This window comes from Nesoenas mayeri (genome assembly GCF_963082525.1).
Source record: "Nesoenas mayeri genome assembly, chromosome: 8".
NCBI classification, from domain to species: Eukaryota; Metazoa; Chordata; class Aves; order Columbiformes; family Columbidae; genus Nesoenas; species Nesoenas mayeri.
The window spans coordinates 24,771,616-24,799,371 of NC_137554.1; the positions used below are offsets into that span (position 1 = coordinate 24,771,616).

General features: G+C 39.3%; 1 protein-coding gene across 3 annotated transcripts; it reads left to right on the top strand.

Annotated features, from left to right (window-relative positions):
* The first annotated feature begins 34 nt into the window (after positions 1-34).
* ATG4C (autophagy related 4C cysteine peptidase) lies at positions 35-23,413 on the top strand. 3 transcript variants are annotated; one of them, XM_080348520.1, is made up of 11 exons: positions 35-109; positions 3,481-3,611; positions 4,263-4,346; positions 4,823-5,056; positions 8,136-8,466; positions 10,299-10,369; positions 11,759-11,895; positions 15,012-15,090; positions 15,754-15,830; positions 19,980-20,099; positions 22,152-23,413. In XM_080348520.1, exons 2-11 carry the CDS (start codon positions 3,536-3,538, stop codon positions 22,320-22,322), a joined length of 1,380 nt encoding a protein of 459 aa, XP_080204646.1. In that variant the 5' UTR covers positions 35-109; positions 3,481-3,535; the 3' UTR covers positions 22,323-23,413. The 3 variants fall into 3 exon arrangements, with proteins under 3 accessions (XP_080204646.1, XP_080204645.1, XP_080204647.1); XM_080348519.1 differs by having other exon boundaries at positions 66-226; XM_080348521.1 differs by having other exon boundaries at positions 70-186.
* Positions 23,414-27,756: the final 4,343 nt, after the last annotated feature.

A 27,756-nucleotide genomic window follows, 5' to 3' on the forward strand; every position in this document is an offset into this window, starting at 1 on the left:
GCTCCGGCCGCGGCGCCCGCCGGGACCTGTAGTCCTGCGCCGTTCCCCCATGGCTGAAGCCCCGGGAGGCCGCTCCCGGGCCGGCTGCGCTGCGGAGCTCACCGGGCGGGTAAGCCGTGGCCTCACTTTCTTCCGGCTGCGGGAGGCTCCTCCGCTCCCTTTACGGAGGCCGCGGCGATGGCGCGAGTAAGCCACCGTTAACCGCCCCACGGCGGCTCCGTGAGGGGTGAGCGAGGGGGGACGCGGGGCGGGGGGAAGCGCAGCCCGGAGCTCGGCCCCGGCCGGGGAGACGCCTCAGCGGCGGCGGTGAAGCGGCGGCCGCTGCCGGGTGTACCCGCAGGCGGTGTCCCGGGCCCGCCGCTGCGCTCCCGGCCCGCCGGGTGGGGGGGCTTGGAGGGGCTCCCCCCGAGCCCCCTCCCGGGGTGTGCGTGTCCCGGGGGCGGTTCGGGACCCCCCTCCCCGGCCGCTCGCTGACAAAGCCGGTGTGAGGATACAAAGAGCGAGCGAGCAGAGAGGCGGCTGCTCCGAAGGCAGCTCTTGCTTGGCTTTCAATTCTGGATGGGTGAAATGCTCGGTCTTTGCTACAGGGTTTGGTTTTTTGTTTTTGTTTTTGTTTTTTTTTTGTAAAGCTGTTTTCTTCCTGTTTTTTCTTCACCTTCACAAAGCGTCGTTTCTAACTGTCTTAGTATGTGCTTATAACTGGAAAGGGCTAACTCCTTAAAAACGCCCTTTTGGTGTTATTTTCTGTCAGAGACTCCTGTGTGGGGTTTGTTGTCATCGCTACTCGCTGGGTTTCTTTTCAGGTGGAAAAACTGAAAGGGGCCTTCATTCTTAAATTATTTAATAAGGATAGACACATTTGGACTTAATTCATCTGTTTTGCCATGGACAGTTCATCAGGTTAGGTTGCTTTTCTGTTATTAACAAAAACAAACAAATTCTGTTGTCTGGGAGGTTTTTTTCCACCATTATTAACAAACAGCCACCTCACTGCAATCGTCCCCCCAGGTGACGGGGGGTCCGAGAGGACAGGATTTCATTTTTCATTCAGAGCCGTGTCCTGCTGCTCTGCGAAGTGATGTTGTCCTGGTAATGTACGTTCTGGAGAACTCCTTAAATGAGACAACTTCAGAATAAAACCATTAGTTTTAGATTTAATAACAGTGGCTGCATTGTGCCCTTTGGAGTTGAATCTGTGTTCCTTGTGACCTCCTCCTGATGCCGTTCCATTAATTTCAGTGGAACTATTACTGATGCCTTCCTGCATTGATGGGAAGAGCCCGTGTTTTTCCAGTGGAGTAATACATGTGCATGTTTTGTGTTAGCATTCCTCTTGCAAGTTCAAGTCTTTAGCATAATGATAGGGAAGAAATATAACTAGATCAAAGAAAAATGTACTGTGATGACCACTGTCTTTTAAATGAGCTTCTTTCTCATTTCATTAATTTTTCCTTCAGGCCCTTTTGGAACTGTAGAGTTTGTTTCATTTCTAATTTTAGCCAGAGGGAGCTTTTATAGGTGTTGTTGGACCAAACACATTTTCTGAAGTTGTTCATCTTAGCAGCTTTGCCAGATATTGATCTATGCAAAAAAAAAAAAAAAGGAACAAAAGGCAAGAAATTGAAACCCAACCTTAAATGGTCTTTCTCTTCCTTCCCCTCCCAAATCCCAGTTTAACACAAGGCTAATCCAGGTAGGGTTGTAGCCATTTGTTATTTTCACTGGCAAAGAAATGTCAGTCTTCCTCTACATTTGTGAGCTTGCATTGCCTATTGTTCTGGCAAAAAGTTGTTGACAGACTTTTATGAAATAATACACTGGAACAGCTGGAAAAAAAACATTCTGGAGAAGGCTGGGTCAGCAGACCGCTGTTTTCCTTGCCCTGCCTACAGATCCCCAAACCAGTATAGCTGTGTGTGGACCTTCAGGCTCTGAAGACATTGGCACCCCAACATCTTCACACTTTCTTCGATTGCACTGGTCACGTTTTACTTACGTGGTCATGTTTTACTTACAATGTGCTCCCAGTGGCGAGAAGTAATGTGGTTTAGTCTTCATCCTGCTTTTGATCCCAATTCAATGGAGAATAACACCTGGAAAGGTAAATACAGTTCTAGATTCTCCTTTTAAAGTAAGGCAGGTACTTATAGCATCAGTGATGGTGCATTCTCCCAGTCCAAATTTATTCATTAAACCAGATAGTTCAATTTTGTTCACATCGTCATGTGATGTTATCAGAACTTGGCTAGAAATAGGTGAAGGTTGCAGTGCTGTACCACTATTGATCAATATTTGGTGTCCCACAGGAGCTCCTGCTGAAGTCGGAGCTCTTCATTTTTCAGCTATCTGTGCAAGGGTTTAGGCTGCAAAATATCACCAAGAAAACCTCCTGTATCAACTCTTCAAAGCAAACCATCAACAGAATGCGGTGAAGGAAGCTCTATTAATTAATAGCAAAGTTTCTTTTACTAAGTGGTGCAGGTGGACTACAAAGGGAGTTCTGTCCCATTTTCTCGCATTTCTTAAAAAGACGTTTAAAGGTATTATATATTCTTTCTGTATTATTACCAGCTTTGCTTACTTGGAATGTGAAATCCATCTTGCAGTTTAGAAAGAGTCAATAGAAGTGCATTCTCTCCCACCTCTCCTTTGGAAAATGTATAAGCGTTTTTTACAAAATTAGTCTGCACTGTAGTGATTTTTACCACAATTTTACCACGCTTGTGATACAGCTGGACTACTGTAGGTAACACGATCAAACCAGAAGAGCCTTTATTGCACTGCAAGTGATAATTAGGAGAGAGATAAACACTGATTTTATGACAGTATTCTACTAATCTTTTGATGTTACCTCTGTAGCAAGTTAACTCCATACAAAATTATGTCACTGTTACTACACACCTTTTCAGTACTACACATTTTCTGCCTTGTACGTGTACAGCAAAACATCTTGCACATCGTCTTGCAGTTCCTCCAATGCTTGTAAACTTTGGCTTAGAAAATTCTTGATTAGAAATCTGAAACTAATGCTGTTTTTAAAATCAAGGTTTGTTTATTGGTGCTCAGGACCCCTGATGTGGGAAAAATGTGCTTATTGCATTCTATTCAGCAGAAAAGAACAGCATCTATTCTACTTAGTGAGATGCACTGTAGCTCTTAATTTCTCTGCAAATTAGAATGAGTGTACTCACGTGCCAGCCCAGGTTACACACTCTAGATTAGTTTGTTGTGCAATGGAGAGCTGTTGGAGAACATTAGATTTTATTTAGCTTTGTATAGTAATTTTATTGGTGTATATTTGGAATTAAATGTTTTTATTACTTATTCATGGAACATGTGATTGCTTCTTAGTCCCCAATAGTGGAGGATTCTGCAAGTTTATTGCTGTTTCTGGTCATGTTATGCTTAAGTACCTAAGTGGTGATACTATACCCCGTGTTCTCAGCGCCTATGGATATGTTTATATTTTTGTTTTTACAGTAGCGGAATTGAACGTCTTACAAGACAGCGATGGCTTTTTCTCTAGAATTTGAATATGGAGGCCACAGGGACAGATGAAGTAGAAAAGATAAAATCAAAGTTTATGTCTGCATGGCACAACATGAAATACAGTAAGTGAAACAGTGTATGGTAAGATCCTGTCTTGGCTGCAATGAGTGGAATGTTTCTTGTTCACATGAATGGCATAATGATTCAGGGACTTAACTACTGCTTGGGGACATTGTCAAAACCTCAAGCTGAATTCTGGCCCTTTGAATTTGTACACCATATTATACTGCCTTTTTTTGTGTCCAAACCCTGCAATTTAATTTTGTGATGAAGTATGCTTAATCAATCCCCCAGGAAGAGCAGGACTCCTGCATTTTCACTGCTCAGATGTGACACTTATCGTGTGTTACGACAGGAGTTGGAAACCTCACAGAATCAAACTATGCAGTAATGAATTCACAACAGAGACAAAGCAACTTGTGCTCAGCTTTAGCATTTCTGTATCCTAACAGTTTCTGCGCAGCAGCACCATTGTATCAACATTCAAACATTCATATATAGGTAACATTGTTACTGTTAAACCAGAACTTTAATTGTGTTTTGTAGAACTATTACATCTTTTTGTTATTTGTGCGAGCAAAACCCAGTTTAAGTACATTTTCTCTGTATTCCCCTTTCACGGGTTATCTTTGGCTACCATATACAATTAGACATTCCTTTTTAGAATAATTCAGTCACAAATCTCTAATTTTTTTTTTTTGCATCTATTTTAGGTTGGGTGTTGAAAACAAAAACTTACTTCAGTAGAAACTCTCCAGTCTTTCTGCTGGGAAAATGTTACCACTTCAAAACTGATGGTATGTACTTAGCATTTAACTCCTTCCAGTCTTATTGAGTAGGAGCTCTTAGGGCATACTTTTAATCTTCCGGAAAGAACCTCATTACCAATTAAAAAGGTAAATAAAAAAGCTTAGAAAATACTCATTTAAATGTCCAATACCAACACCCATGCAACCCATCCTAACCTGCTATATTCACATTTTACACTGAAGTCTTGTTCTTTCTGTAAATATTAGTGCTGTAATTTGTGCTTTAATTCATTGACCTATCAATTTGAGATTTTCTTCCTAAAAACTCCGAAATGAAATAATGACAATACCTGTACAAAGAGTCTCTACACCAACGTCTTTGTTATCATTGTCCAGAATGCAGGTTTTTTAAGAATCTCTATTTGACCATTTATGTTTAGGTGAATTAAGCATTTTTTTTTTTAACTTCTAGTAACAGAAGTGCCATACCAACTTATAGCTTAAATTTATGCTTTGCCTTACAGAATCTGGTGAACTCTCTACAGATGGGTCCAATTTTGATAAAATCAACACAGAGATTTCAGGAAACGTTGAGGAGTTTCGTAAAGATTTTATCTCTAGAATATGGCTGACTTACAGAGAGGAATTTCCTCAGATCAAGGGGTCTGCATTAACAACCGACTGTGGTTGGGGTTGCACGCTGAGAACTGGTCAGATGCTGCTGGCTCAAGGTCTTATGCTTCATTTTCTTGGTAGAGGTAGGTTATGAGCGAAGATCTCTGTATTCGGTGTTCTGTAGAGTGTGTGATGGTCTTTGTGCAGCCCAAATCTAAAGTGCGAGCTGGTTGTGGTTCTGGACTACTCGTTAATACTGGAATTGTTACTCTGCATCCATGCAGGGATCTAACTGTCCACTGTTCTGTTTCTGAAAAAGGGAATACCAAAGTGTGTCAAAGGAAGATACTGGAAACTCCACAGAAACTAACTGTGAAGTAAAATACCACAAAAATTCATTATCCCATACCTGGGTGTTGTTATTATCCATGCAACTGTGCAATTCTCTTGAATTTTGCACATTTCTTGAACTCAAGGTGTAGGAATGAGTTCCACAGCGCATAGCTGTGGGCTATGGCAAAAGTGATATTCTTTTATCAGTTTTGAAGTTGTACATTATTCAATTCTTCTAGTATTAATATATTGAGTTAATAGAAGGATTCTAATCTAACTTCAATACATCATTCTTTGTGTTGAAATTTGCACTATTTCATTTCCTCTCTTCCCCTCATGTACTTACAGAGGAACTTTCCATTTTTTTCCTCATTGTCTATCTCAAAATGCTCTCTGTGTCACAGCTGTTTCAAAGAAGTAGCTTTAGGAGACTTGGAACACTTTCTGCTTTCCAAGGCCAAGCGTGCGTGTCCTCCCCATTCTTCCAAGCTGAGCCATGTCCTGTGTAGAGGTATTTTTGGTTCTCATGATTAACCACGTTTTCTGTCCATCCTCTTCTCAATCCTTTTCATAACCCACCACATTGCTCCTGTCAAACAATCGGTCCTGTCCTCTGTCACCACTGCTTGTCATCAAAATATGGGCCTGAAGCCACCAAGGCATGTTAGTTGGAGAGAATACAGTATATTGTTTACTCAGCCTTTGTTGGATCCCAGGAATACTTTCCTAGACAATAGTTGTGAAAGCCTGTTCTGATAATACTTGGTACTTGCTGTGCAGATATGATGTCAGCTGTGAACATAGTCCCAAACAAGCTGCACCACAAAGTCGTCTTTCTTGGCAGTGTCATGACTGGCCTGTCAGATTGGCTTATTGAATGCTCATTTTGCTGTAGATGTGTAAGTCATAAAATGTACATTATCCCTTTCAACTGACTGCAATCATCAAAATGTATGAAAATACTTCTGCTGAGATCACAAATCCCTTAAACATAACTTTTGTTATACATACATTTAAAGAATTTTTTTTTTTAAATCTGATCAGAAGAGACTACCTGTGAAGAGGAATGTGTAATGGCTCATTCTGAAGTAACCCCGAACGAGAAGGGTTTATATCTTTAACATTCATAGTTACAAAGCATTCCTTGCACTGTCCCCCATGCATCCTAATTTGGAAAGTGATTTGGTGATTTCAGAGCGCTAGTGTTTCTGTGGCAATCCAAATGCGTAGAAAAATGGAATGTGTATGGTCTTTCCAGACTGCTTTTCTCATCACCTAGTCATCTGACAGCTGGTGAATTATCTTTTGAAAAGCTTTTTATGAGGTCTGGGTAGCTTTTGGAACATATTTAAGTGTTTACATGAAGTTTTCCATCGCTGTTTACTCTTTTCCCAAAGATGTTTTCATTATAGTTTAATGGTATTGTTTCTGTTACAAAGCAAAACTCGACTGCAGTTACTAGCTGGAATACTTAATGCTTCCACGGCTACGTGGAATGTTCCAGGTATTGCTGAATGATGTTTTAAATGAGATTTTATTTTAAATATTAAGGTACTGGTAAGTTCTACTTTGAAATGCCTGTGTTTAAGACACTGACTTAAATTTAGCAAGGCCTGTGGTGTTAGGTTGAGCCTATGCCTGGGTCTGCAGTGAAAAATTAACATGAAGTTTCACAAAGAGGTGGCGAGAGGCATTGATGCGGGGTGGTTGTCACACAAGAGCGGCTGACATGGATTATGGCCGTTACCAGCAATACTTGTGACATTACTGGAGCCCTAAATTAGTTAGAATTAAAATATACTTGCCTCTGTGCTTCCTCTTTGTTTCTCAAGGACACTTACATGGCTACTTCAGTACGAATGATGAGAAGGGCTGCAGTTCTTGCTCTCTGTCAGTATTAATTTGAACAGGTCCCTCTTGCTGCTGTCACGGGAGCGTTTGGAACCTCCCAGAGCTTCCCCAAATCTGGCTAACAGAGCAAAAGCATGCATGGGGTTTGTGGGGTGCGTTCCTTCCTTGCATGCAGCAGCCTTTCCCTTGCCCTCCAAGCTGTTGGGTGCAGACATTCAGGGTGTGTTGTTTGCTGTGATCCAGAGGTTTTCTTGAATGCTCTATGTTGCAAGCAGTTGTTTGAACTCATGGGAGAGACTTTGAGTCATCTGACAAGGGAGCATCGCTGCTCTCTAGATGCGCAGAACCATCACGCTGCAACGCGAATGCTGCATGTAGGATGCATTGTCAGAGAAACCTTTAGAAATGCAGACTGTAGATACTATGCTGAATAATGTTTAAACAAGTTTGTCTTGTAGTCTGGGTAAATAATTCACAAATTTAGTGAATAAAGGAATCTTTTCTATTTTTCTGCTGATCTGCTTTGACATTTTGCCAGGAAGAACCATTTGTTTTTACATGAATAAAATTCCTCAGGTTTGCCTATTAAAAAAAAACAAAACCAAAAACAAAACAGAAGAATTAAAAAGCTTTTGAAACTTGTTGTTTGGCATGGGTAAAATTTTTTAGATGGTACTTACTACGGAACTTTTGTATTTTTAATATATAAGATAGTTCTAACCTGTGCCTTGTAATCAGGTATATCTTGTATATCTTAATTGATTGCAATCGTGGAGTCTGACCTACTATCTCAGCCTAAATCACTAATAAATGTACTGTTGGTAGTATTTCGTTTCACCTGTCATTCAGCAGAAAATAAAAGCAGGTCGTACTCTATTTGAATTCTTTGTTTACATTCTAACACTGACATTTGCATCTCAGCATGTAAAGTACCTACTAATGGTCTGAGGAACATCAGGGAGAAAGGAATGTGCTTTGCAAAATATACCAAGAAGTTACTATTAAGGCTAATATGCCTCTTAAAATTTCTCGCTGCAGCCTGGGTCTGGCCAGATGCGTTGGACATCGACAGTTCAGATTCTGAATCATGGACGGCCCATACGGTGAAAAAGCTGACAGCATCATTCGAGGCATCGCTTACAGCAGAAAGAGAACCCAAGATCCTGTCAAATCATCATCGGGGAACACTGAAGAGAAACTGGGATGAGAGTGAAAGGAGAAATGAAGTTTATCACAGAAAAATAATTTCTTGGTTTGGCGACTCTCCACTGACAGCTTTTGGATTACATCAACTAATAGAATATGGAAAGAAGTCTGGAAAAATTGCTGGAGATTGGTATGGGCCTGCAGTTGTCGCACACATTTTAAGGTAAAAATACCATTATTCTTTGTTGTTACCGTGCCTCACACATTACAGGAGAAGCATTTCAAAGCATCATGAGGTTACTTCAGCTTAATTGAGCATCGAAGTGTTCATTATTGGCTTTGTAAAATGTCCACATTAGTAGCAATTCTAGAGATTTTTCCTGATTTCCTGCACTTTGGGCAGTAGGACTCCCAGGTATCTCTCCCAAACCTGGGGTTTTAAGTAGAACTGCATTTAATGAAATGTTCTGAAAACTAACCACTCTTTCAACCTTGGAACATGCATAACATTATAGATATTTTTTTTTTTTACTGTAACCTGGGGGCTGTAATGTACTGATAGTGTAATGAAATGTCAGAGCTAAAATTGATGTTTTCAGCATTTCTTTGCACATATCAAATTCTTGTGAAACTGTAAATGTATGGGACTATTAATATTATAATTATATCACAGTAAAAGTAAAGGGTCTGTGACATTCAGTGCGGTTAAAAAAAAAAAGTCGAAAGTCAAATTTCTCCATATTATGTGCCTTTATATGACATTTCTTTGAATATTAGCAAGTTTTGGTTTGGTTTGGATTTTTTATGCTTATGTTCTTAGTAAATTCCAGTTTACCGATAAACTGAATTACTAATAAGTCAGCAGAAGCCAAAGTTCATACATTTATCTACATACACATCAATAGAAGAATTTGATACTTGATATAGAAGTTTATTAATCTAAAGTGAATCTGTACTGAAATAACCAGCTGTGCACGTGCGCGCATGTGCAAATGCACAGAGTGACGCGAGAGGTTATTTATGTGTTGTTTTCTATGTTTTTTCTGACGATAGGAATTTTCAGAATTCTTTTTGCTTGCTTTAAACTGCAGTAGCCCCTTTACCTAATGGGAGCAGGGTGGGATTTGGTCCAGAATTCCATTCAACACAAACCCGCTGGTGATTTCCAGCACTGCAAAGGTTTCCTTTCCGAGATGTCCTTTCTCTCCTACAGCAGCACTAACAATGTATAGCTCTCATAACTTGAGAATGACTGTATTAAACGATTCCTCAAAATATATTGTGAAATAAAGGGATAGTGACCATTTAATGCAAGTGTGTGGTAAAGTCAAAGGCTAATCTTCTATTTTGAACAGTTTAATTTCTTCACAAATGTTGTCCTTGACTGATGATCATGCTTCACTCTGTCGACATGCATTTTCTTTTTAGTTTTTAGGTCCATTACTCTTACTCTTTTGAGGATAGCCTAATACTGACATTATCTTTTTGCAAGTTTTGGTGAAGCCTTACAGCTTTTTATGTGCTGGCCTTTATTTCCATAGACATGAGGTGCTAATCTGTGCCTAGTTACATCAACTGAGGTCAACTAAAGAGATCTATCAAGTTGAAAATAATATTTTTGTCAGCAAATTTAGTTTTTATTACCCCAAAAGAGTTATAAACAGAAAGAAATTAGGTAGTGAATATGAATTTCATTGTAAGCTGATGTGTTTCTTTGGGCTTTTTTTTTGTGGTTTTCATTATTTCTTCTAAGTAGCCAGTCATTGTCATCTTTGCTTCAGAAAAATGTTGCCATGTATGATGAATCTTGGTAACCAGTGTTTAAAAACAACCAACCCCCCCATCTGTATTTATCAGGAATGAAAGATGTCTTGAATGAAACAAAACAAAACAAAAACCACAACCAAAACCGCAACCCCTCACTCCCCGCCCCCGCAGAAACCCCAACAAACCATTAAAATTAACCTGTTTCTAAAAATAAAATAATTTATGTCTTTTTAGTGTTAATTTCTTTAAAAACAGAGATGAGTTTAATAGTTTTGTGTTTGTACTTAGAAAAGCTGTTGAAGAAGCGAGAGACCCTGAGCTACAAGGGGTAACCGTCTATGTTGCTCAGGATTGTACAGGTAAATGTGATTGTCGTTTTTTTGCAAATATTTTAGATGCTTCTTATGCCTTTCAGTAAGCACTTACCAATAGAGCTCTAAAGCATAAAAATAACTCAGAAATGGCTCCACATAATTGACATCATGCAGACAAAGGGATTCTTGATATATGCAGATGTTTGTTCTCTCGGAGAATCAGGCATCACAACTTGAAACTTCATACATCGCTTGTTTGGTATCTTATAGTCGAATTCCACATCCAGCAGGATAACTTTTTCTTATCTGCCTGTTGTAACTTTCTACTTTGTATTTAAGAACTTCCCTATCTTATTAAAACAAAACAAAACAACCAAAGAAAATAAATTCAGTTCCGTTAGAGTAGATTTGTTAGTTACATTTTATGTGTCTTTTGCATCACAGGATTCTCTTTTACCCATTTTTCTAGAGGGAAAAAACCACTGCCCCAGTCTCTTAGAATAATAAGAAGACATTTTTTCTTGGAGTTCACAGCTGTGAGCAGGACAGTGAACCAGAGTCAGCGTGACCTGTCTTCTGCTCCAACGTGGTATTTTAAATAATCAGTAACAGGCAGAGGATCTTAGAGCTCTGCATGTTCAAGAGCAGAAAACAATGACTATATAAACTAAATGTGTGCTGGGACTTTACACTGAGGACTATAGTCTTTCAAATCTAAGTACAATGTATTAATTTGGTAGCTGTGTTCAGATGCTGGAAATTTTGGTTATGTCATAACCCATCTCTGGATAGGAGAGATGAGACTGACATCCCTGGTAATTGATCAAACTGGTTTTAAAGAGATATTGTTTAATCATACGCTACAAACCAGTTTCACCTGACTTAAAATGACAGTGGAATCTTTAAAAATGCTATTAATTTTTTGCTTTTTTGTTCTGGTGATGATTTTTCACATCTCTCTTGGTTTGGAGGGCCTAAGCAGTAATACTACATTAAGTCTTTTAACTCATTTTCAGTGACTGTGTTTTATGAACTTTAGACAACAAACTTGAGTATTTATTAAATAATTTGTCTTTTTTTCTCTTTAACATATAGATGTTTCTGTTCAATATAGGCTTTCAAGTTTTAAATTACTTCTTTTAGAAGTTTTTATCAAGTGAATAAATATTTATTGGTTTTCTGCTAACCCACCCTTCTGCATTTTCCTGACAATGTAGCTTATCTCAGCGGCACATGACAAAATATTGCTGAAAATAAGGAGGAATAACACTGTTTTCATGAGTCACTCAAGAGTTACATTTCAGGAAGACAATAATATTTGGAAGGATAGTAGTTTTAGTTTGTCAAACCAAGTGATCACATGTTGCAGGTGTGTCTTTGCAAAAGCCAGCGGTTATATTTTAAATGTGAATATTTTCGTGTGTCTCCTTTCAGTCTACAGTTCAGATGTTATTGACAGACAGTGCTCTTTTATGGATTCTGGAGAAGCAGACACAAAAGCTGTAATTATATTAGTTCCCGTGAGACTTGGTGGTGAGAGAACAAACATGGACTACTTAGAGTTTGTAAAGGTATGAAATAAGAGTTCAATCATTTTTCGAATTGTAGCACCAGGTGATATGAAAAGCGACTTCATGATGGTAATTTTCTACCTATTAAATGTGTGGTAGTGATTTTACAGTTGAAGGTTGTAAAGTTTGACTTTACAGATTTTAAATTTCCCTATTACAAGATCAGATATAATTGCAGAGCACATGATGTCCCGTGGTAAAGCAGCGATAACTATCCTGCTCCTAAAGTAGCTGCCTGAAAAGACATTAATGCAGTGGCTCAAATTACAAATGGTAATTTAGTTACATATGCTATTAGAGTTGTCCTGTATTAAGTATCAGACAGCATTTAAAAATATAAATATACCAAATTCCTTATTCTGTTTCTTGTTTTCTTAAATGTCAGATGGTTTAAGGTTGTTGCTTGTATGTTCTTCCCATCTTCTTTAGTCTTTTTCTGCCTCTTAAGAGAAGGCTTAGAATTTTTTGATATCTTTAGTCACTGCTTCGAGTGTTTTTTTCACTATGGGGACATTAGGATGGATATTTGTAAGGACGGCGATGGAGGAGTTGCAAGCACTGAACACAAATAAAAACAAACTGGAAAAAAGTAAAACTCAAGGAGAAAGCAGAGGGGAGGAAGGTCTGTGCTGTCTTCTTTTTTCAACTGAGCTTCTGCTCAGGGTGCTCATGCCTGAGGATCTACTGAAACCCTGGTCTGGAGCACAAGAAAACTTTTGTTAGGGAAGAGACTGTTCTCAGCCTTGCTGCTTTATTGTTTTCCATGCTGCTGTTTTTCTGTCTTTAAATTCTTGTTTTAATTTTTTAAAATACCACAACTGAGTAGCATGTACAAAATTTGACAGTCTTTTGCTTTGTTTATTTGTGACTGTGTCTTCTCTGTAAAATTTTAGGAAATATGTTTGCTTTTTAATGGCATGGAGAGACAGAGTAATGAAGCCTTTTATTTCAGTGATGAACTTACATTGTTCATTGTTTTTCTCTCCTGATTCTTTTCCTTGTATTTTCAGACAGTTAGTTTTGGAAAGTTTTGGTTATTTTCTGATTAATTCTGACAACAGAGCTAAGATAAGCCTGTAGTCGCAGATCTGATCTACAGCAACTCTTTCAATAGCTGCAAAAAAAGCCTTTGAATTGGTCACGTCCAGGAAAACACACAGTGCCAGCGTGATTTCTGCTGCTCATTTACGATGCCTGGTGCTGCCTTTTGCAGCCTGTTCTAATGGAAACTGTGATAAGAGGGATTTCAATTGCAGATATTAGTCACTGCAAGCTCTATCTTGAGTGTTCACAAGAAGTGACTAAATTTCTTGGGGTCTAGATTTAAGTTAAAAATGCAGATTTTAGAATGTAGTACAAGAGGTAATTTCTACAAAGGATTTTATATTTATGGATGAAAATTGATAAATTTTTTATAATTCACTTTTACAAGAAAATTCCCAGAGATTAAACGGTTATTCATTACTCTAAGTAGCTTTGCTCCCTTTCAGTTTCACTGGCAGAGGACGAGTCCTCCTTTGCTGTTTCAGCCTTTGCCTCTGATGTGCCTCAATGTTCTGGAATGCCCAACCATGGAGAAGCCCTTTCTAAAAAAGCCTTCTCATTCGTATTTTAAATAAGCAGCATTTTCTCTTAACCTGCAGAAACCAGTCTTCTGGATTGGTGTCCCCGTTTGGGCCAGCATCCACATTTTGGGACCCAACACTCGTCTAGTGCCATGAGAAAACGACTGTGATTTATAGACATGTCAAGGCTGTTCAGTTTTCAGAGTATTTAATAGTCTTTGGCTCCAACTGCATTACAACAGTTGGGCTCAGCTTTCCAAAGTGCTCAGTGCTGGCAAAATTCCGCTCCTGCTGGAGCTGGTGGGGTAACTAATGGAGAACTGTGTTAAGGCAAGGCTGAATACTCACCAAAATCTTCTGTTAAGAAACAGAACCTCATGAAAGCAAGAACAGTAGAAACAGGTTGAAGGGGGAGAAGGAGGAAAGTCCTCCTTGCATTCTTCATCCCTTTGCTAGGTAATTCTTCCAACAGAGGCATGAACAAGGTTGATTTTTTTTGTGTCCTTGTCTGGGATGCATCCCGAGCCTGTAAGGGACACAGGAATTTCAGTCCATCCTACTACTGAAATGTTCTCACCTTGGCAAAATTCCCTGTAAACAGGTAAATCCTTGTCTCCAGCCCTAGAAGATATATCCATAAAATCAATATTTTAATATGCAATGATAAGCCCACTAGGTTTGTGTGCTAACATGGACATGGGGATTACAGAACCCAACTCTTACAATTGGAATGACCAGGAATACACTGGCAGCACTGGTGGGACTGTGGCCTGTGTCCCAACTCTCCCTGTCCTTGGTGGCTCCAGCTTTGCAGGGGCTGGAGCAGTGGATTTTGTCCTTCATACCTTCAGGCTGAAAAGATTCCTGTATTTCACCCCAGGTCCCTCTTAACTCTCCCTGGGTGGATTTACAACATCTCTTTCTCAAAGTTCCCACATGCTGATGGCTCCGATGCTTCTATCCTCCCAGTCAAAATCCAGTAAGATTTATGGGGCTTGTCCATTGTGTGTCTCTTTCTCCTCCCATATTTTGAGCTGCTGTTTTTAGAGCTGTATCTTGCAATTACTCTTGCTTCAACTGGCATTTCTGCCCATGATGTGAAAGTTCTTACTCTAGACAGACTTTTACATTTGAATGCAAAGAGAAGAGAGCCCCCAGGGCCACAGAATGTATAATAAATGTATGTGAACTCTGTAAATCTGCATACTTCTCTAGCTTTTGAATAAGCAACCTGTACTCAACTTGTATGACACTACGTTTTGTCTCCTCCCTGAAAACACTACTGCTGGCTCTCTCAGTGTATGAGCATCGCATAACAAGGGAGGACTTGGTCTGAAATACCTGGTGGTGTGTTATCCCTTTGGTCAGTTGTAAGCTTCTAAAAATTGAGTCAAGTCCCAGAAAATCAGTAAGTTAGTCTCAAAAAAAAAAAAAAGGCAAATATATATTTATATATTTGCCTAAATAGTAAAGAAAAAGCAAAGATTTTAATTCAGTTTAATACTTATTCTGTTTAACACTCTACTAATTATTTAATGTTCTACTTTATAGGGAATTTTGAGCCTTGAGTATTGTGTTGGTATTATTGGTGGCAAACCCAAGCAGTCGTATTACTTTGCTGGATTTCAAGGTTAGTGTTTTAATACATTATGTCTCTTCAATATTTTTCTTTAAGAGTTAGGAAGTTAATATTGAACCAGTGGGAAATAGCATGATTAAAATAGCAAAATGAGTACCTTATTAATTCATCATATCTACCCAAGTCCAGTCATTTGTCATTTACGCGTATAGTAATTGGATTCTGTAGAATGTACACTTAATTTCCATTGTTGCATAAACAAGGCATAATTTATCTGTTTCGCCAAACTTCAGGAGCCTTTGCTGTTACTATCTGGCAGTTCTTATTTACGTATTTACTTTTTACTGGTTTAAGTGGTGTTAGTTGATGCTGAAATGACAAGCAATATATTCTCCCTGTCAGGATGAAGTAGCGTGATACATTTTTCATATGCAAACTCCAGAATATAATTGTGTGTTTGTAAAAGTAATTTTATCACCAAAAATTAAATGACAGTCTCATCACTTTATAAAAATTCTGCTTATACAAGCATATTTGATTATGCAAAAGTTAATCCGTCCTGCAAAAACCTGTGCTTCAGTCAATGAAGATCAGCCTGGCAAGCACTTACTTGCTGGCTTTTTTTTTTCAGCTGTTCTGCATAGAAATTGGATTGTAAGCAGTGTAATAATAAGGTGTTTTTTGAATTACTTGTCTTCTGTTTTGTCCTTGTAGATGACAGTTTGATTTACATGGATCCTCATTACTGCCAATCTTTTGTAGATGTCAGCATAAAGGATTTCCCTCTTGAGGTAGTGTGGATATAGACCTGGCACTGTTTGCTTCCCATATGAATCAAACACTAATTATTTAGAGATGTTCTAGCTAGCTGCATCTTTATGGTTTTACAGTTACATGTTATTTATCAGAGTTCTGCCCTTCTTTATAGCCTTATAATCAACAAAAATGGCCAGAGGTTAAAAAAATCAATGTGAGATTTTAATTTGTACTTCATTAATCTTTGTCTGTTTCTTTATGATGATAAGAAAACCTCAAAAAGAGATGATCACTTCAGTAATCTCCCATCAAATAAAACAGACAACGTTTGGAGATCTTAAATCAGAGTTATTTGGATTTGGTTTTGTTAGTTTGTCCTTTTGGTCATTTTGTATTTATTTTAAATTCAAGTTGCAATCAACATCATGGAGAGTATTACTGTAGTATTCAATAGCAGGAGACAGTTGTCGGTTTGGAACCAGAGTTCCTATAGGTTTATCTGCTGATTCTTTATCCAGGAATTTGTAATATTTCTATACTGAAGTAGGTGGGTATCATTTTAAATGTAACTTCTCCTAACAACTTTGCAGGTCACTTTTTTAGCTTCATACAAGTGGAATTTTTGAGGCTTATTGCTGAGGTTTGTGGCTGATCAGATGAATTTTATTCAGGTCTTCAGAACTGTTTATTTTAATGTTTGATTATTATTTTTTAATGAAGCTGTTTTTATGGAATAGCGGTTTCCAAGAAACCGACAGGTCTGAAATGTCCGTGCTGCATTTGTTCTTTCTTCCCCCCTATTCCTTTCTGGGTGCATCTGGATGCAGTGAGTTAATCTTTTCAGGCTACATCTAGGTCTTAAATATCATGCGTGGGGGTTTTTTGTGGGTTTTTGTCGTTGTTGTTGTTTTGTTTTATATTTTTACAATAGTGTTTTCCCTTTTCTTTAACCTCTTGCCGAGTAACTTGCACTGAAAATAGACAGAGCTAGAGGAGGTTATGAAAGACGTCAATTTACAAGTACCATGGGAAAACATTCTCAGCCGCAGAACTGTGTGTTCAATAGCCACAGTACTCACAGGAGTTCTCGGTGCCATCCAGACAAATTCTCCTTCCCGATCTTGTGTCCAACTTCCACATGAACTTCCAGGCTCCTTGGAGCAACTCTACACTCAGCGGAAACTCTCTGGCTGTATCCCTGGCTTAGGACAGCATCAACTGCTCCAGGATAGGGGTTAGTGGTAGTGGTTCCTTGTGCCACTGTGTTCTGAGCAGTCAAATGCTCCTAAAGATGGAAACACAGTTTCAGAAAAAACATATCGCCTGTAAAAAAGGAAGAGGAATATGTATTTACCTCTGCCACCTCTGAAATACTAGTTACTTAACATGGAATTCTTTAAGTAAGTCCTGTAAACAGTGGAAGTCACACCTGCAGAACCAAGTAGGTGATTTTAATTGACTGTTGACACTTGCAATGTGATTCAGTGGTGTGGAATGAATCCTCATGGCTTCTGGTTTGTGTAGCAACCAAGAGTTAACTTACGCTGAGAGCAGTGGAGAGAACTGCAGTGGGCCTGTTGTTACGAAAAGAAAGATCCATTAACATACCCTGAGGTGCATCACAATATCTTAATCAAAATACCATCAAAAAGTATTTAGGAAAAGTGCTTATATGTATATACATACATACATATATATATATATATATATGAAAGGAGTTGTACAGGGCCAATGTTAAATCCTAGGGCCAACTTAAAGCAAACACTACATATTTTTCAGTATTTATGTCTAACAAGATGCTTTAATTAGCATGACGTAATGTGGAAGAATCTCTGGAAAATGAGAGGGTTCTGAATTTTAAAAAGGAACATAGCAGCAAAATATATCAGAAAATATCCTAAGAAACTTCAATTATTTTAAGAGATGCCTTTAGCTTTACCCTGTTGAGATATTTGGAAGAAAAGCTGGTGAGTCCCAGCTCTATCATGTTGTGGCAGCGGCCAGATATTATAACTGGGATCCTTGCTGCTTTATGCTAATAACTGTAGTAAAACACGGTGCCTTTTCTGAAGATTTTACAGTTTAATTGGGTACGGCAGATGAAAGGTGGGAAGGGCACAGAGATGCAGAGCTGAAGTGACTCCCTTAAGGTCACACTGTAGCTCAGTAGCCAAGCTAAAAAAATACTTATTTTTTGGTTTCTGTTCCCATGACTAATCCTCCAGATTGTGCTGCAGGCTGGTATTAATATGAATTTCCAAATAATAATAAGGTTTAAAAATGTATTTTGAAAGTACGCTAGCTGCCAGCTTGGCTTGATCGCATCCTAATGCTTTTCTGCGGACGGAAAATGTATTGCAATTTAATGCTTAGTGCATTTAATAGTATTATATCTTTGTCCAGAAATGTCAAAAGTAAACAGAAATTGCTTTCTTAGTGTGGATAGTTGCTTGTTAGATTTATCTGTAGGGAGTATTTTCAAAATTGACAAATTGTCCAGAATAAGTTGGAAATCAATCCACTTTGTATTGGCTTCCAGAATCCATTTGTTTGCAGGGGCAGAAAAAAAGAAAAAGCTGCTCTTTGTTGTCCAGCGATTTGTGTAGCGGTAAAGACGACCGCCCTGAGCAGTGCAATGGGGCTGCTGAGATGTCATATGAAAGGCAGGAGCCAGGTTATGTGTTTGATGACTCAAGAATGAATATTCAAAATACAATTTCTGCATATAAAATTTGAACAGAATTAGGAGAAAAAAAAAAAACAGTGACTAAAATAAATCTTGTACAAATATTACTTCTCATCTTTGCTTATATTTTTTAGCAGAGATGTAAGAGAAATACTTCTCAGGTTTGTAATCACAAGTAAATAATAATATACTTCAGTATATACAACTGTTACACAGACGGATCCTCTCAGATTAGGTAGGTAGCGCTGTCGTCTGCTGTACACGGACTTCTGATTGGCAAAAAAAAAAAAGATAAAATGGGTTTCTAATATCCAGCCTGCTTGATGTCACCTGTCGGGGTTGCTGTTGCTACAGTCAAACTAGATTACAGGAGGGAACTCACTGGTGTTGGTAACAACTCACCTGTGTTGCTCCGTCCTGGTGTAGCTGTTGCGTGAGTAGCTGTCCTGGCGCCGAGCTGTGCGCGGCCTCCGCGTACATGGGAAAGGAAGCGGCGCAGAACGTTCCCTGGGGAATGTCGATCACTGGGGGAAGTTCATGAAGAACAAATCCGTGTTTCAGTGCAGCGGGGTCTCGGTGGCGGTACGGTGCAGACGTGGCGTTAGCACTGGTTACCAAGCAGTTATAGCAGGATTGTGAATGATTTAATAGAGGTGGGATGGTGGGGTAGTCCTGCGTGTTAGGAGCGGAATAAAAAGGATCACCTTTCAGAGACTGCGTGTGGTGATGAAATAATTCCAGTTATGAGACGCTGAGCTTCACCCAAACTACAGTTCCTGCGTTATCAGGGTAGAGAGCATACGCTTATCTTTTCTCTCAAAATGTGAATCACAAGAGTGAGAAAAGGTTTTTGTATTTGTTTGTTTGTTCTTATACCACAGCTGCTGATAGTTCACAGCACTGTCAGCATCATCTGTCATGAGAAGACATTTCACATTAGGAAAAAAGCATTTATAAAGCAGAGCATGTTGTTTGTGGGGTTTTTCCTACTTGTGGATTATTGTAATGTGGTTTTGCTGTTGTGTTTTTTGCGGGTTTTTAACCTAAAGAAAAATGCATGAGGTTGGTTTATTCCGTTGTGTCTTTTTATAAAGGCTGGGGGAGGAGAAGGGGCAATGGGCGGTGATAGTAAAGCAGTAATTGTAAGATAGTGCAAAAGCTGTTACAAGTTCAATTTGCAGGAGAGCATTCACCTCCTCTGCCTTGGGAATATTCATAAAGTAGCGCTCGGAGCAGCAAACCTTTGACAGATTTCAGACTAACATGGTGTTGTGTGCAAGTTGTGGGAATACAGAGTAAACATCAGGTTTTATACATGTGGAACAGAATGGGATTGCTTGAATGCTGGGGGGGCTGGAAGATAGAACTTCCAAAGAGTTTTAATTCAAGGGATATGATTGTATGTTAAAGCCAGGGGACAGGGGGAAAAAGTGCATTGGTCTGTACCATTCTCAACCTTAAACATGTATTTCATGTTTTTTAATCTTGAAACTTGCAGTCATTCCACTGTCCTTCTCCCAAAAAGATGTCATTCAAAAAAATGGATCCGAGCTGCACAATAGGATTTTATTGTAGAACTGTGCAGGACTTTGAGAAGGCTTCTGAAGAAATAACCAAGGTAGGTGTGGAAGTTACCGAATGGATTCCTCAGCTGAACAGCGTGTGTGCTGCGTGCAGATAAAGGCAGAGAATCGGCTCTGCCCTTCTACACAGACATCGTTCTCGTCTCGGTATTTATTGCTGCTCTGATACTCGTTCATCCCATCCCGTTTCAGCAGTCGGTGGATGGTGGGAGAGCGCGGGTTGCGCTGGCGAGGCGATGAGGAGGGTGGGATGGAGGGCCAGGCCGGCGCTGGCGGCCCCGCGAGGTGGCACTCGTGAAATGGGAATGTGCCTGCGCTGGGACAGCCCTGCCGGGCGCAGAATGCACAGCCCGACACAGGGGTGGCTTTTCTTTTCTAAATGGGCATATTTGATCAAGCCAAAATTGTCTGTTTTTTCTTGTTAGTGTAAGTGCTCTTTCTGATGGCGTTTAAATATAAAGCAGTGTGTTTACGAGGGGGGAACAAGGCATCGCCCAGCAAATCCTTCCACTTCAAAAACCCTGGCATAGGGTCATTCAGGTCCAAATGTAATTGACTTTTTTCCCCTTGGTTATTAAAGCATGTGAGTGTATGAAATACAGTGTTATTACTATGTTTGTATTAGCAAATAACTGTGTTTGTCATTTTAAAAAAATAGTCCGTGAAGGGATGCAGCAGCAGCAGCAGATGGTCACAGTATTAGTGTTCTAACCACAGCAGTTACCACAACAGTGCAAAGAATTAATGTTTGTAGAGCATTTTGAATGCCCTGTTAAGTGGTATTAGTATTATAGCCAAAAAGACATGTTTACAATTTATATAATATAAACTTTAGTAGATACTCATTTATGCTGAAGTTTTTTCTTTGATTCTTACACAGAGAGGTAAAAAATAGATTTAAAGAAGTTCTTAAGCAACCAATATATCAAAGTTTAAATAGCGAAGTTTCTATTCTTTTTTGTTTTCCTATCCTATCATGTATAAGAAAGAAGGTAATAACATGGTAAAAATTATCTAATTACAAAATCAATGCATTAGAAGTTCTCTCTTTTTCTTCGTTCTTTTCAAGTTTGGGATTAAATACATTTCTTTTTTTGAACCTAAGTTGTAAAAATACGCAAGGCTGATCCAAGCTATTATCCTGGCATTTTAGATAGGAGTTCCTTAATATTAGTGATATTATTTTACATAAATATATTTCAGGCGCAGTAAGTTTGAAAATAGAGGAAAGTTTATATACAAATACAATTGAGAAACATTCTAAGATCTTTCAGTCTTTCACCTTTGTTTTTCCCTGCTTTTCCATTATTTTTCCCTTTATTTGCAATTTGAGTGCAATCACTTTGTAAAGCACAGTAGCCTCTCAGTGTGCCCTGTGTAGACTAAAAAATTCAGGTTCTCGCTGCTTTTGTGGGCAATAAGAAGTGAGAGAAAAGATTCAGGTTTTATTACTTGAGGATAAACCTGATGAGCCATAGATACAGTGACAGAGAAATTAGGGAATTGAAATCAAGGGCCCAAATGGAGCAACTGGTGAAACTCCATCCAAATCACATTCACATTAACCTTTGTTTCTGTACTTGCTAGTTACGCAGCTATTAGTAGTTTGATAATACCTGGAATTAAATAGCTGATTGGCTTATTTACATAGGTGTATGTGTTTAAACTTTTTATTAAAAACATTGATTATTGTCCATGCTGATTCTACAATAACAATATTGCCCTGAGATGCTTAGTTGCTACAGAATTCATACCTGCGCTAGAGGAGAGTGCTGTGGTCATTAATTATTTCGTAGAGTTGTTTTATATTTCTTCAAGAGCTCCTGCTGCACTGAAACCAACAGCACATGGAGGTGATCAGGACGGAAGAAGATGCAGAGTTAGGCATTAAATTAGCAACTACCTGAAAAAGAAATGGAAATAGATGTTTAATGGGATGTTTAGATTGTGCAATGCTTTTGTTTCAATGCAATGATACTAAAAATAAAACCTGCATTTTTTTACTTTGCAGTCATCATCAGATAAATACCACTACTTACTGTATTTTTTCATTTCCAGTTAACATTTGTCTGTGTTTTACATTGTAGATGCTGAAATCTTCATCTAAGGAGAAATATCCCTTGTTTACTTTTGTGAAGGGTCATTCTAGAGACTATGACTTTGCTTCCAGTCCAGTCCATGAAGAAAATTACCTTTTCTCTGAGGATGAAAAGAAAAGATTAAAAAGATTCAGTACAGAGGAGTTTGTCTTGCTTTAAGGACATTTTCCACCAGATTACTGGCAGCTGTCCAGAACACTTGCCTTTTAAAAAAATAAAAAATAATACATGTATGTGTCCTCTTCCCCCAGAAAGGCAAGCTTGGGCTGAAATTGGTCTATTTTCATAAAGATGATAATGTTTTATATGTTAATAGTCTTTAAAATGTCATTTATAACATCCTTACTAATTATTTCTGTTCATTCCTAGTTAGGTGAGTTTAATGTCACATTGTGGTAGTGAAGATAAGACAGTTTAGAGCCAGGTGTGCTAAATGTGCTTGCGTCCTGGCCTTGCCCTCTTCAAATGCCCAGCCAGTCCCTGAAGCCTGATTGTGACCCTCATGTCCCGTCAGTCCAGGACAAATCCTGAGCAGTGGCTGCAAGAAACGTGTGGGTTTTATATCATGGACACATCTCCATGGGTTTTGAGACCATGTTGTTTCTGTTTAGAAGCAAAATTGGAGTTCTGGAGTCATGTGGGAAGGGTAGAGCTCTAACCTGTCTTTCTACGTAAGCCCGAATAATGGTTAGTGCTGTAATGGTGACACAGAGCCCAAGCAGCGCAGAAAGGTAAGTTTGATCTGTCAGGAGTAATTGTCACTTGCAATACTGATATAATTATATAGGCTGGATTGTGAGTTAAGATACTATTTAGCAGTATGATTTTATAATGGTTTCTCATTAAGCTTGCTTTGGAGCCCTAATAGGAAGGGTGAAGATAAAGCATTACCTTTTCCCCCAGTTTTTAAAGGTTATACTATTAATATTAACTGCAACCAATCAAAGCAGCTAAAGACAATTATTAGAGGAGGACAGTGTTTGTTTCCTGATTCAACTACTATAATCTTGAGGCTTCTCTCCTGTTAGTGCAGCTTTTAAATCAAAGCAAATGGGGGATGGATGTTAAAAATTCCAGGCTGTGATTTATTTTTATTTTCTTTTTTGATACATGTTATTACTGTACAAATGATTACTTGATGGTGTGTGTTCTCAGATTGCAAACTAATGTACATAAATAATTTCATGTTTTAACAAAGTAAATGCTATATTTAAAATAAGTATTAACACTGCTTGGAAAATAAAAAAGGTGTGAAAACATTAAATGCATGTGCCTTTTATGTTAATATTAGATCCTCTAAGAGTGAATATAATCCTGCATCTAAAACAATATTGTAGGGTATGAATACTCTGTTTATTTGCAATAAAGGCAAATTTTATTGTTGTGTTGTAAACCAAATGTTAACCTATTCGAAGTGCTGTTCAGGCACAGAAGGCACAAATGTTGTCGATCCAAATAATAAGCACCACGTGTATTCATTAAAGCACCTTTTTCCCTTTTATGAGAAAGAAGTGACTAATAGATTGATTTCAGGCAGAACTAGATCAGGTACGTAAATGTGTCAGGGCTGGAGTGTGCATTTGCATGTATTAATTGAGTTAATATTCCAAAAAGCCAAAGTGAGATTGTGTTCCCTTGTTTTGAGGAAAAAACAAAGAAACAAAACCCCACATCATTTGTCTAAATTAGTAACTTCTGCACTGCCGAATCGTACTAATAACTGCCATACTATTACTTTTAGCTGCTGCATGTATGCAAGGATGTTTGGCTTGATCTTAATATTTTTCATTAATAGCCCAGAAGAGGGAGTAAACAACATGTTTATGGAATTTAGATGTCAAAATGAGGAGAATTGTGAATGTCAGTGAGAGCTAAAAAAGAGAAGATTCCTGTTTAGTGAAGCACAAGTTAAAGTAGCTTTAGCAAAAATAAAGCAAAACTATTCAGTGGTTCCTTTAGCAGGAATTAGACCTTGAAGATCCTTGTGGGTACATTCTAACTCAGGACATTCTATGATTCTATGAAGATGTACTTTGCTTTTGCATTTAAAAAAAGGTAATCCTACGCTGCATCGTTAAAAGCTGCTGTCACAGAGCAGGGGGATATAGGTTCTGTTTTGTACATGCCTGGGTACAGGGGTTGGAGGGAATGGGACTATCTGGGGAAGAGGAGGATGCTCAAGGCAAAGATTCCACGGCCATGGAATATTCTCCCCAGAAATGTGAAATTGCCCCCTGTGAGGCTGGTAAGAGCAGACTGGCCCAATGGCTGACACATGCACAGTGAAGAGCAATCTGCATTCAGTGGATTAGCTGAATCAATAATGTCTTTTCCATTTACAGCTTCTGTTGTTGTAGTAATAATAATAAAATGTAATAAGCTTCAGAGGCATTCACGTGCAGGAGTCTGCAATATTCGTAATGAAGTTGAAAGTGGTGCTGAGTTACATCAAACTAAGAAAAATATATAGCTGTACAGTTGACTTTTCCCCCCAGTTATGTGGTATTTTAATTTTTTTAAATGAAAGTTACTCTTCAACATTGATATATGTCTCAGGTCGCATATCTTTTGAAAGGCTTTATCTGCTCTACCCCACTGCAGACTTGGTGTTGTCACCGGGACGAAGCCTGGCACTGGGGACAATGTCAAAAGAACAACTCTTCCCATACTGCTCACCTAGTACGCTCTCATTTTGAAACAGGCAGGGTGAGAGCACAAGGATGTTTCTGGAAATACACATGATAAAAACAGTAATGAAACTACTTGGTGATTACCTTTTGTCATCAAACTAACATAAAACTGCTCAGGCCTGATAATTCCACGAGTTTTCCATGTCCAGGCCTTTGTACCCATTGGCTTTTTGTGCATTTACAAGTACCTCATGGGCCGCTCCGTCCCACCACAGTACAGCAGCGTTAGCCCAGGCACGAACCACGAGGTGGATTTTCCTCCTTGAAGTTCAGGTACCTCAGAAAATCCCATGTGCACATACCCACCCCAGCCAGCTGTGTCTCCAGAAACGAGCTGCTATTCAGGAGACCTTGGGTTCAGTATTCCTGTAACTGAGATGGACAAATGGAAATGTAAGAGCTATAGCATGTAAGTGTGAAAAAGAAAATTGTAATTCTGCCATCCCAACAACAAACTTCTCTGGAAGTTCCATTTGTCTTGGTCTTTTTGCAACTTGTTGATTAAGAAATGTAACAGTTAAAACACCTTTGCTGAGTTTAAATAGTGTATTTTTTCCCCTCTTTTTTGACTAAGGGCAAGAAAGACTTCAGTGCTAGAACAGCACAGAATCACAGAATCCTGTAGGTTACCACAGTACCGTTTTATTTGAAGCCTGCTACAAATAGTTGTTAAAAACTAATGGCTATTTTCAGATTATTTTTTTCTCCTGTACAAGACTTAAGCCTAGACAAGCTCACACATCGCCCTGGTGAACTGGTGTACAGTGGTGACACAAGTTAAATTACCAAGTTACTAGAAATTAATGTTTTTCAGTAACTACAGGGGACTTTAATTGGAAACTCTGTTAATCGCATAGTAATTCTCTTTACCTTGTCTGCATTATCTCCTGAAAACCATGCAATTAATTTGTGTCATCACTGTTGCTGCTGCTGCCTTCAAACACAAACCAAATGAGCATTAGTTACTCACATACCCAGCAGTGGCCTATTTTCTTAAAGGACTTCCACAAATCACTGCCTGAGCACTTGCTTGCCTGATGGAACCAGACTCCCTATACCGCAGAAGGTGGCAAATAGTAGCTCTTTGCAAAGTCTGAGCTTTTAATCACCTCATAACCTTTTCTTTTTTTCTTTCCAGCCATTTCCTTTTTTCCTTAGTAGGAACATTTCTTTGTGTATTTAAAATATCTAATATTAGTATGACACAACCTCAGAACTCTAAGTGATTAGCTGGGACTCTGCCTTCCCCTTCTAGCAAAGAACTTGGCCTCATTTTTCCAAACTAATGAGAGACCTCAGGGTCCTCTTTGAGGACCCGGCCAGTGACTCAAACCCCATCATACCCGGGTGTTTGCAGAGACAACTTACCTCAGAGAGAAACAGAGCCTGGAGAATTGCAGACCAACTTCCAGAAGGCCTAGAAACAGAAAGATACTCCAGACTATGACTAAGCTGGTGCCCATGTGTGGCTCTGAGGTGACTCGCTTGTTTGTGCTGTCCTTCCTTTCTTTCAAGACTGGTTTTCCCTCCTGCCAGCCACCCCAGCTGCCGCAGAGCTGTAGAACTGAGGTCGCCCTCATTTGTTCCTGCAGGTCTCCAAGCAGCTCCACTCCTGCGAGAACAGCCAGGCAGGAGTCCCCCAGGGACACCTCCCTTGGCAGGCACATTTTCTCCACAGAATTAATGAGATCCCCTTAAATGACAAAAACATGAGCAGGTCACTGCAAAAACTACATAAAGGCAGCTGCTACATTTCACAGAATCATAGAATCATTTTGGTTGGAAGAGACCTTTGAGACCATTGAGTACACCCACAACCTAAATCTAGCACTGACCCATGTCCCTGAGAACCTCATTTTTGCACCTCTTCAACCCCTCCAGTGATGGTGACTCCACCACTGTCCTGGGCAGCCTGTTCCAATGCCCGACAGCCCTTTCTGTGAAGAAATATTTCCTAATATTCAATCTAAACCTCCCTTGCACAACTTGAGGCTGTTTCCTCTCATCCTATCACCTGCTGCTCGAGAGAAGAGACCTTACAGGTGCCGTGGGAACTGGTGTGGAGGTGACACCACGCAGCCCCTCGCCTGATTTTCAAAGCAAATGCTGCCTTCGTGTTCTGAACAAAACCCGCTCTTCCCTGGTTCCTGCACAAGGCAAGACTGTGTGAGCCTGGATCTGTTTGTGGTGAGTTCACACGACCTTAGACTTTTAAAACAATGTGGTAAACACACCGGAGTGACGTTTAGCATGGTGACATGATCCTTAGTTAAAGCAGTAACAGCAAACAAGTGGTTGCTCTACATACATTAACTGGCACTTAAACATCGGGTTTCTTTATTCTGCAATTGGCATGAAAATGCAGTTGGAAAACAAGGATCGTGGATGTGCAAGGAGGAATCTCCCTCTCCCCTGAGTGCTGCCTGGCTGAGCTTGAGAGGCAACAACAGGTTCTGGGTTTGGTTTTTGTCCTTGCCTTTGGCTTACTTTACTATAAGTTAAGTCTTTTTGTGGTTTCTTTGTTAACTTACCCCTCCCAACCCAGGAGCATTGGTAATAGGACGCAGGTGAGCACTTCAGTTACGCACCATGCAGCCAGAAGGATACATCAAGTTTTTGGGGAGGCAGGGAGAGGATCTCCTGTTTGCCATTAATTACAGTAAGAAAATGGACTCACTCTGGAGACCTGATTTATTTCCAGAGTTATTGGCAATCTCTTAATTCAAATGATGGAGTGAAAAGCAACCACTAGTGAGTTATGAAAGGTCAATAATGCCACAAATGAGTACAAACAGCATATTTGAAATCCAACCCACCCCGTGTTCTATTTATGCAACAATTTCATCCAAGGTGATACGGCTTTTGGGGGGACACTGGAGCCCCAGGTCTTCTCGTGCTACCAG

Bases quoted from the DNA above. Each gene is read 5' to 3' on its own strand.
- ATG4C (XM_080348520.1), top strand. From the start codon at position 3,536: ATGGAGGCCACAGGGACAGATGAAGTAGAAAAGATAAAATCAAAGTTT. The intron at 3,612-4,262 runs GTAAGTGAAACA...CATCTATTTTAG, and splicing joins ATGGCACAACATGAAATACA to GTTGGGTGTTGAAAACAAAA. The intron at 20,100-22,151 runs GTAGGTGTGGAA...TTTACATTGTAG, and splicing joins CTTCTGAAGAAATAACCAAG to ATGCTGAAATCTTCATCTAA.